This window comes from Zonotrichia leucophrys, chromosome 5 (assembly GCF_028769735.1).
Source record: "Zonotrichia leucophrys gambelii isolate GWCS_2022_RI chromosome 5, RI_Zleu_2.0, whole genome shotgun sequence".
Classification (NCBI taxonomy): Eukaryota; Metazoa; Chordata; class Aves; order Passeriformes; family Passerellidae; genus Zonotrichia; species Zonotrichia leucophrys.
The window spans coordinates 59,434,660-59,444,836 of NC_088175.1; the positions used below are offsets into that span (position 1 = coordinate 59,434,660).

The 10,177-nt window shown below is 57.7% G+C and overlaps 1 protein-coding gene across 2 annotated transcripts in view; it reads left to right on the plus strand.

Moving 5' to 3' along the window:
• Positions 1-10,031, plus strand: part of ATL1 (atlastin GTPase 1) — a 36,559-nt gene extending 26,528 nt beyond the window's left edge. The window contains exons 12-14 of one of the 2 annotated variants that reach the window (XM_064715933.1): positions 37-468; positions 3,684-3,698; positions 9,304-10,031. In XM_064715933.1, the coding sequence (XP_064572003.1) occupies positions 37-468; positions 3,684-3,698; positions 9,304-9,414 (558 nt within the window). In that variant the 3' untranslated portion in view covers positions 9,415-10,031. The remainder of the gene's footprint in view (positions 1-36; positions 469-3,683; positions 3,699-9,303) is intronic. The other variant, XM_064715934.1, reaches the window with a different exon arrangement.
• The last annotated feature ends 146 nt before the right edge of the window (positions 10,032-10,177 follow it).

Here is a 10,177-nt window from a genome sequence, read left to right on the forward strand (position 1 = left end):
CCCTCAGTGCCTCGGTGCCTGCCCGTGTTCCCGCAGGTGTGCGGGGGGGACAAGCCCTTCCTGGCGCCCAGCGACCTGCAGGCGCGGCACTCGGAGCTGCGGGAGGAGGCGGTGCGGCTCTTCCGCGGCGTCAAGAAGATGGGCGGGGAGGAGTTCAGCCGGCGCTACCTGCAGCAGCTGGAGGCCGAGATCGACGAGCTCTACATCCAGTACATCAAGCACAACGACAGCAAGAACATCTTCCACGCCGCCCGCACCCCGGCCACGCTCTTCGTCGTCATCTTCATCACCTACGTGCTGGCCGGCGTCACCGGCTTCATTGGCTTGGACATCATAGCCAGCCTGTGCAACATGATCCTGGGCTTGACACTTATCACACTCTGTACCTGGGCTTATATCAGATACTCTGGGGAGTACAGAGAACTGGGAGCTGTAATAGACCAAGTGGCTGCAGCCTTGTGGGACCAGGTAGGATAAAGAGCTTTTGATTTCCAAACAAATCACACCAAAAGTGGCCTCCCTGCACCCCACTGGGTTGGTTGGGTTTTTAAGCGTTGAGTTTTTTTCTGGGGGTTTTCCTCCCCCTTTGAGATGGTTTTGGTTTTTAGGGTTGTTAGATCAGTGCAGGGGCGCCTTTCCAGTTTTAATTGAAGTTTTAATCTGTTCCTTAGAGCTTCCATGTGGGGAGAGCAGGGGCAGAGGAGTTGTTGCAGATGAGTTTGTGCAGTTTGTTGTAAGGGGGAGCTCACAGGGCTGCCCAGTGGCTGCAGCACAGGGGGTGAGCGAGGCTGGAGCTGTCCCTGAGCCCCCAGTTCTGTCCAGTGTGGAAAACAAGCTTGTGTAGAGCTGAGAAAACTCCCAGCAAGCTCTTTGGTTCTGCCTTTTTCTTTCCTCCTTGTCTCACCCGTCCCCAGGTGGGATTCTGTGGGGCCCTGTGGGGATGGGCAGCTCTGGGGGAGGATCCTGGTGTGTGTGCTTGGTGTGTGCATGGCTGTGGCTGTCAGAGAGGAGCAGCCAGGGCTGTCCCTGTGTCAGGGTTTGGGCTGTCCCTGTGTCAGGGCAGGGTTTGGGCTGTCCCTGTGTCAGGGCAGGGTTTGGGGCTGTCCCTGCTCCAGGGCAGGGTTTGGGCTGTCCCTGTGTCAGGGCAGGGTTTGGGCTGTCCCTGCTCCAGGGCAGGGTTTGGGCTGTCCCTGCTCCAGGGCAGGGTTTGGGCTGTCCCTGCTCCAGGGCAGGGTTTGGGCTGTCCCTGCTCCAGGGCAGGGTTTGGGCTCTCTGTGTTTCAGGGCAGGGTTTGGGCTGTCCCTGTGTCAGAGCAGGGTTTGGGCTCTCTGTGTTTCAGGGCAGGGTTTGGGCTGTCCCTGCTCCAGGGCAGGCTTTGGGCTGTCCCTGTGTCAGAGCAGGGTTTGGGCTGTCCCTGTGTTTCAGGGCAGGGTTTGGGCTGTCCCTGTGTCAGGGCAGGGTTTGGGCTCTCTGTGTTTCAGGGCAGGGTTTGGGCTGTCCCTGTGTCAGGGCAGGGTTTGGGCTGTCCCTGTGTCAGGGCAGGGATTTGGGCTCTCTGTGTTTCAGGGCAGGGTTTGGGCTGTCCCTGTGTCAGGGCAGGGTTTGGGCTGTCCCTGTGTCAGGGCAGGGTTTGGGCTGTCCCTGTGTCAGGGCAGGGTTTGGGCTGTCCCTGTGTCAGGGCAGGGTTTGGGCTCTCTGTGTGTCAGGGCAGGGTTTGGGCTGTCCCTGTGTCAGGGCAGGGTTTGGGCTCTCTGTGTTTCAGGGCAGGGTTTGGGCTCTCCCAGCTGTGCCAGAGGTCGAGGCAGATCCTGGCTGTGCCAGTTTTGCCACCAGACCCTGGTTTCCCCCTGCAGGAAAGGGAAATCCCACAGACTCCCCCTGAGCCCTGTTCCCCATGCAAGGGCACAACCCCAGAGGCTGCAGTGCCCTCCTGCTCTGCCCTGCAGAGCTGGGGGAGCTCCTGCATCCCCCAGGAGCCGTCCCAGCCCTGAGTTCTGGCAGGGAGGGCCCCTCTCCTTCCCTGCCCTCCTCCACCAGCGAGGTTTTCATGGAGAACAAGCACATTCCTGCTCCCCATGCAGCTCTGGGGCAAAGAGAGGCAGCACTGAGTGCTGTTCCTGCATCCCAGAGCTGGCCAGTGCTGCTGTCCCAGCTGGGTTCATCCTGTCCCAGCCCCCGAGTGTCCCTTTGCCCAGGGACCCTGCCCAGGAGCCTTTGGGATGTGCTGGAATGTTCCATGCCAGGGCAGAGCTCAGCAGGAACAGGAGCCTTTGGGATGTGCTGGAATGTTCCATGCCAGGGCAGGAGCTCAGCAGGAACAGGAGCCTTTGGGATGTGCTGGAATGTTCCATGCCCGAGCAGAGCTCAGCAGGAACAGGAGCCTTTGGGATGTGCTGGAATGTTCCATGCCAGGGCAGAGCTCAGCAGGAACAGGAGCCTTTGGGATGTGCTGGAATGTTCCATGCCCGAGCAGAGCTCAGCAGGAACAGGAGCCTTTGGGATGTGCTGGAATGTTCCATGCCAGGGCAGAGCTCAGATGGAACAGGAGCCTTTGGGATGTGCTGGAATGTTCCATGCCAGGGCAGAGCTCAGCAGGAACAGGAGCCTTTGGGATGTGCTGGAATGTTCCATGCCAGGGCAGAGCTCAGCAGGAACAGCAGCCAGGCAGCAGAAGGTGCTGGAATGTTCCATGCCAGGGTGGGAGCTCAGATGGAACAGGAGCCTTTGGGATGTGCTGGAATATTCCATGCCAGGGCAGAGCTCAGCAGGAACAGGAGCCTTTGGGATGTGCTGGAATGTTCCATGCCAGGGCAGAGCTCAGCAGGAACAGCAGCCAGGCAGCAGAAGGTGCTGGAATGTTCCATGCCAGGGCAGAGCTCAGCAGGAACAGGAGCTGGGCAGCAGAAGGTGCTGGAATGTTCCATGCCAGGGCAGAGCTCAGATGGAACAGGAGCCTTTGGGATGTGCTGGAATGTTCCATGCCAGGGCAGGAGCTCAGCAGGAACAGGAGCCAGGCAGCAGAAGGTTCTGGAATGTTCCATGGCAGGGTGGGAGCTCAGCAGGAACAGGAGCTGGGCAGCAGAAGGTGCTGGAATGTTCCATGCCAGGGCAGAGCTCAGATGGAACAGGAGCCTTGGGATGTGCTGGAATGTTCCGTGCCAGGGCAGGAGCTCAGCAGGAACAGGAGCCTTTGGGATGTGCTGGAATGTTCCGTGCCAGGGCAGAGCTCAGCAGGAACAGGAGCCTTTGGGATGTGCTGGAATGTTCCATGCCAGGGCAGAGCTCAGCAGGAACAGGAGCTGGGCAGCAGAAGGTGCTGGAATGTTCCATGCCAGGGCAGAGCTCAGCAGGAACAGGAGCTGGGCAGCAGAAGGTGCTGGAATGTTCCATGCCAGGGCAGAGCTCAGCAGGAACAGGAGCCGGGCAGCAGAAGGTGCTGCCCCACTGCACCACGCCCAGCTGGGGGAAAGCAAACAGGGGAAAGTGCCTGGAGCTGTCCTGGCTCCCACAGGCCCTGGGGCTTCCCAAGAAAAGGGAAGGTGCTCCCAGGAAGGGTTTGTGGCCCTGGCAGTGGGAGCAGAGCGGGGATTGGGGGTGAGCAGCCCGGGATGGCTGCCATGCACACTGAGATCCACAGAGCTGTTTCTCTCTCTTTCTGTCTCCCCTTGCCCTGCCTCTCCCAGGGAAGCACCAACGAGGTAAGTGGCTCCTGCTCCCTGCATGCTGCCAGCCCTGGGCTCTGGGAAAGCATCCTGGCCCCAAAAGCTCCTTGGGGCTGCTGGGGATGGATGGGAGCCAGAGGGCTTGGGCAGCAGCTCTGGGTGCTGGGGAGGCTGTGGGTGTGGGCACTGCCCTGCAGGAGCCAGGTGGGACAGAGATCTGGCTGGGGATGGCAGGACACGATTGGGATTTTCAGCTTTGTCCCATCAGCTCTTTGGGGATTCTCCTGTTGTGCCAGGGTCAGACCCAAACCCAAGCCCCAAATTGTTCTGGTGCAGGCAGGGAGAGCTGGGGAGCCCCCAGGGCTGGGCAGGCCTCTCAGTGCTGCTGGAATTGCTGGGGGTGCTGTTTTTGGGAAAAACCAGCCCATGTTGGATTGGGGGGAATGCAGAGCACAGGGGGCACAGGGAGTGCAATCCTGCTCTGAGGGGAAATGCTCCTGCCTAGCCCTCCAGGAACAGGAAAACCTGGATGGGACAGGGACATTGTGCCCCACTCAGAGAGACCCTGAGAGCTGCAGCCCTGGGCTCCTGCAGCACGAGGGTCTGGAGCTGCTGGAACAGGGACAGAGGAGCCACAGGAGCCAGGCTGGGAGAGCTGGGAATGTTGCCCTGGAGAGGAGAAGGCTCCAGGGAGAGCTCAGAGCCCCTGGCAGGGCCTGAAGGGGCTCCAGGAGAGCTGGAGAGGGACTGGGGACAAGGGATGGAGGGACAGGAGCCAGGGAATGGCTCCCAGTGCCAGAGGGCAGGGATGGATGGGAGATTGGGAATTGGGAATTGCCAGAGCAGCTGTGGCTGCCCCTGGATCCCTGGCAGTGCCCAAGGCCAGGTGGGCACTGGGGCACCCTGGGACAGCCAAACGTGTCCCTGCTCATTCCAGGGGCATTGGAACTAAGTTTGGGTTTTTAGGGTTCCCTTCCAGGCCAGTCCATTCTGTGTTTCTGGTTTATGCTCTCAGCAGCTCTGTGTGTGTGCCCAGCTCAGCTCCCTGTGCTCCTCCTGCCCAGCCCTGCAGGGCCCCAGTGGGAGCTTCTGGAATGTTCCTGGGGCAGAGCCTCACCAGGATCTGATTAAACCAAGAAAAAGCCAAATTTCCTGCACATGGGCATTATTTACTGCAGCTCTGGGTCCCAGAGCCGCCCCAGCTGGCCCAGGTGTGGCACCAGACATTTCCATGTTTCACTGTGTCCCCAGAGTGGCAGTGCCACCTCCTGAGCCCCTGAGTTCTGGGGCACTTCCTTTAGAGGAAATTCAGGCTGTTAAAAACCATCCCATTCCCATCCCAAATCCCCATTCCCATCCCATTCCCATCCCATTCCCATCCCAATCCCCATCCCAATCCCATCCCAATCCCATTCCCATCCCAAATCCCCATCCCAAATCCCCATCCCAATCCCATCCCAATCCCATTCCCATCCCAAATCCCCATTCCCATCCCATTCCCATCCCAATCCCCATCCCAATCCAATTCCATCCCATCCCAATCCCATCCCAATCCAATTCCATCCCATCCCAATCCCATCCCAATCCCATCCAATCCCCATCCCATTCCCATCCCATTCCCATCCCATTCCCATCCCATTCCCATCCCATTCCCATCCCATTCATCCAATCCCATCCCATTCCCATCCCATTCCCATCCCATCCCATCCCAATCCCCATCCCAATCCAATCCCAATCCCAATCCAATCCCATCCCTGTCCAATCCCATCCCAATCCCCATCCCAATCCCCATCCCAATCCCATCCCAATCCCCATCCCAATCCCATTCCCATCCCAATCCCATCCCATTCCCATCCCAATCCCATCCCAATCCCATCCCAATCCCCATCCCAATCCCAATCCCATCCAATCCCATCCCATTCCCATCCAATCCATCCCATCCCATCCATCCCAATCCCATTCCCATCCCAATCCCATCCCAAATCCCATCCCATTCCCATCCCAATCCCAATCCCATCCCATTCCCATTCCCGTCCCTCCCAGCAGCCAGGGTGGTTCCCAGGGGCACAGGAGCAGAGCACAGGGTTTGCTGTGGATGAGGTGTTGAACAAACCCTGCCATGGAAAACTGAGCCCTGTGGGACTGGTTTGGCATTAAAAACCCCTAAAAGAGCACAAAATTCTGTGAGGGGCCCTGGATGGTGAATTTCCCAGAAAAACAAGCAGAGAAGTTGTGTGAATTCTCTTCTGCCTCTCCACTCTGTTCCCTGACAATCCAAAGCACCCCATCCCAGAATTGGGATGGGATCAGCAACCTCTGGAGGCTCCTCATCCTCACCCTCCTCCTCCTCCATTCACCCCCTGAGCCCACAGAGCTCCTCCCCTGGCACTGGGGGGGTCCTGGTGCCCCTTGCCAGCCCTGCCAGAGCTGATCCCGGTGTGCCAGCACTGCCAGCGGGAGCTGCTGGGCTGGGGTTGGTTTATTCTGCCCCAAATTCATTGGAATGGCAGTGTCAGAGCTGTGACAGTGGGTGGGTGACACCAAGGCCTGAGCGCTGTCCTGGCACCTCCTGCCGTTTGCTGTGGGGAAGGGCAGGGAGGGACCCGAGGGTGTCCCCCAGCTGTCACCTCACGGGGTCAGATGGCGCCCAGCCCTGTGGGTTCCATGTGGGAATTGCAGCCCCACAGCTGCTCCTGCCTCTTCTGAGCCTGGCCTGGCCCCAGGACAAACAGAAAATGATAAAATCAGAAGGAAAATGGTAAAATCAGAAAGAAAAGACCCACAACATCTGCAGGAAGATGATGGGGACAAGGAGCGGTGCCACCCCTGTGCCACCCCTGTGCCACCCCCAGCCCCGGGGCTGAGGCTGCAGGAACCAAAACAGGGAAAACAACCCCAAATGCCCCACTCATGGTCCAAAGGAAGGATCCATAGAGCTCAGGGGGGATGAGGTGCTTGGAAAATTGGCAAATCTGGTGCACAGAATGCACAGGGGGTTGGGATGGATCAGGATTCCCTGAGATTGGGATTCCTGGGTTTGGGATTCCCTGGGTTTGGGATTCCCTGAGTTTGGAATTCCCTGGGATCAGGGCTCCATGGATTTGGGGGATTCCCTAGGACTGGGATTCCCTGGGTTTGGGATCCCCTGGGATCGGGATTCCCTGGGTTTGGGATTCCGTGTGCTTTGGATTCCCTGGGATCGGGATTCCCTGGGTTTGGGGGATTCCTTGGGACTGGGATTCTGTGTGTTCGGGACTCCCTGGGTTTAGGATTCCCCAGGTTTGGGATTCTCCGAGTTTGGAATTCTCTGGGTTTGGGATCTGCGATCGGGATTCCCTGTGTTCAGGATTCCCTGTGTTCAGGATTCTCTGGGATTGGAATTCCCCAAGTTTGGGATTCCCTGGGTTCAGAATTTCCCAGGATTGGGATTGCCCAGGATTGGGGTTCCCTGGGATCAGAATCCCCTGGGTTTGGGATTCTCCGAGTTTGGAATTCTCTGGGTTTGGGATCTGGGATCGGGATTCCCTGTGTTCAGGATTCCCTGGGATCAGGATTCTCTGGGATTGGGATTCCCCAGGATTGGGGTTCCCTGGGATCAGAATCCCCTGGGTTTGGGATTCCCTGGGTTCAGAATTCCCTGGGGTTTGGGATTCCCCAGGACTGGGATTCCCCGGGATTGGGATTCCCCAGGGTTAGGGGTCCCTGGGGATCGGGATTCCCTGGGATCAGAATCCCCTGGGATTGGGATTCTCCGAGTTTGGAATTCTCTGGGTTTGGGATCAGGATTCCCTGTGTTCAGGATTCCCAGGATTGGGGTTCCCCAGGATTGGGATTCCCCAGGATTGGGATTCCCTGGGATCCGATTTCCCCGGGATCGGGATTCCCTGGGTTCAGAATTCCCCAGGATTGGGATTCCCTGGGATCAGAATCCCCTGGGTTTGGGATTCTCCGAGTTTGGAATTCTCTGGGTTTGGGATCTGGGATCGGGATTCTCTGGGATTGGAATTCCCCAGGATTGGGGTTCCCTGGGATCGGGATTCCCTGGGTTCAGACTTCCCCAGGATTGGGATTCCCCAGGATTGGGGGTCCCTGGGATCAGAATCCCCCGGGTTTGGGATTCCCTGGATTCAGAATTCCCCAGGATTAGGGTTCCCTGGGATCCGATTTCCCAGGATTGGGATTCCCTGGGATCAGAATCCCCTGGGTTTGGGATTCTCCGAGTTTGGAATTCTCTGGGTTTGGGATCTGGGATCGGGATTCCCTGGGATCAGGATTCTCTGGGATTGGAATTCCCCAAGTTTGGGATTCCCTGGGTTCAGAAGTCCCTGGGATTTGGATTCCCCAGGATTGGGGTTCCCTGGGTTCAGAATTCCCTGGGGTTTGGGATTCCCCAGGACTGGGATTCCCCAGGAATAGGGGTCCCTGGGGATCGGGATTCCCTGGGATCAGAATTTCCCAGGATTGGGATTCCCTGGGATTGGGATTCCCCAGGATTGGGGTTCCCTGGGATCAGAATCCCCCGGGTTTGGGATTCCCTGGGATCAGAATCCCCTGGGTTTGGGATTCCCTGGGTTCAGAATTCCCCAGGATTGGGGTTCCCTGGGATCAGAATCCCCTGGGTTTGGGATTCTCCGAGTTTGGAATTCTCTGGGTTTGGGATCTGGGATCGGGATTCTCTGGGATTGGAATTCCCCAGGATTGGGGTTCCCTGGGATCCGATTTCCCTGGGATCAGAATTTCCCAGGATTGGGATTCCCCAGGATTGGGATTCCCTGGGATCAGAATCCCCTGGGTTCGGGATTCCCTGGGATTGGGATTCCCCAGGATTAGGGGTCCCTGGGGATTGGGGTTCCCTGGATTCAGAATTCCCCAGGATTGGGATTCCCTGGGATCAGAATCCCCTGGGTTTGGGATTCTCCGAGTTTGGAATTCTCTGGGTTTGGGATCTGGGATCGGGATTCCCTGTGTTCAGGATTCTCTGGGATTGGAATTCCCCAAGTTTGGGATTCCCTGGGATCAGAATCCCCCGGGTTTGGGATTCCCTGGGATCCGATTTCCCTGGGATCGGGATTCCCTGAGTTCAGAATTCCCCAGGATTGGGATTCCCCAGGATTGGGATTCCCTGGGATCAGAATCCCCTGGGTTTGGGGTTCCCTGGGATTGGGATTCCCCAGGATTAGGGGTCCCTGGGGATCGGAATTCCCTGGGTTCAGAATTCCCCAGGATTGGGATTCCCTGGGATCAGAATCCCCTGGGTTTGGGATTCTCCGAGTTTGGAATTCTCTGGGTTTGGGATCTGGGATCAGGATTCTCTGGGATTGGAATTCCCCAGGATTGGGGTTCCCTGGGACCGGGATTCCCTGGGTTAAGAATTCCCCAGGATTGGGATTCCCCAGGATTGGGATTCCCTGGGATCAGAATCCCCTGGGTTTGGGATTCCCTGGGTTCAGAATTCCCTGGGGTTTGGGATTCCCCAGGACTGGGATTCCCCAGGATTGGGGTTCCCTGGGATTGGGATTCCCCAGGATTGGGGTTCCCTGGGATCAGAATCCCCCGGGTTCGGGATTCCCCGCGTTCAGGATTCCCCGTGTCGGGGATCCCCGGTGGGCAGGAGCCGCTCAGCGGTGCCGTCTCTCCGCAGGCCTTGTACAAGCTGTACAGCGCGGCCGCCACGCACAGACACCTGTACCAGCACGCCTTCCCCGCGCCGCGCAGCGAGCCCGGCCCGGCCGCCGACAGGAAGCAGCTCTAGGAGCGGTCCCGGTGCCGCTCCCGGTGGGTCCCGGTGGGTCCCGGTGCCCCCGGGGCTCCCCGGCATCGCCGCCCCCGCCCGTGTCCGTCCCCGGCCCGCCGGGAGCGGCGCCAGCCCGGGTGTCCCTGTCCCTGTCCCCGTGTACAGAGGGCGCTGCCGCAGCCCCGAGCTTTGGTCCGTCATTGCCAGCGACTCCCAGCTCGTTTATGAAGCCTTATTTCCCCCTTCTTAATTAGTCACCACCGAAGAAACGATAATTTACGTGATACCGCAACTAAAACGGCCGAAGCTTGTCCAAAAGGCAGTTTATTTCAGGTACTTGAAGAAGTTCTAACATGTAACCGCGTTTGTTTCCTTCGTTTCACTGTTTAATGCCATGAACATAATGAAGTGTTGACTTGCTTTATCAGACACCGTCAAGGGCACTTTGCTGTGGTCAGGGGTGCTGTGAGGAACCGTTTCTGTTTGTCTGCACAAGGTGTCACTTTGTAGCTGTTCTGGAGGAAGTTTCTCTGTATTTCTGTACATATTTATCCATGATAGTGCATAGGATGTGTGGTACAGTTCTATTCTTTTATTGTCAAGACTATTAAAGTTTGCTTTTGGTTCCTAAGAAATTGGTTCTACAGAGAAATTATTGATTACCTCGGTAAGAGCTTCTCCCCTGGGGTTTTCTACGTGTTTGGTTTGATTTGGGATTTCAGGGTTGGTTTTTGAGGGTCATTTATCCACAGACAGACCCCAAGAGCTTCAATCATGGGGC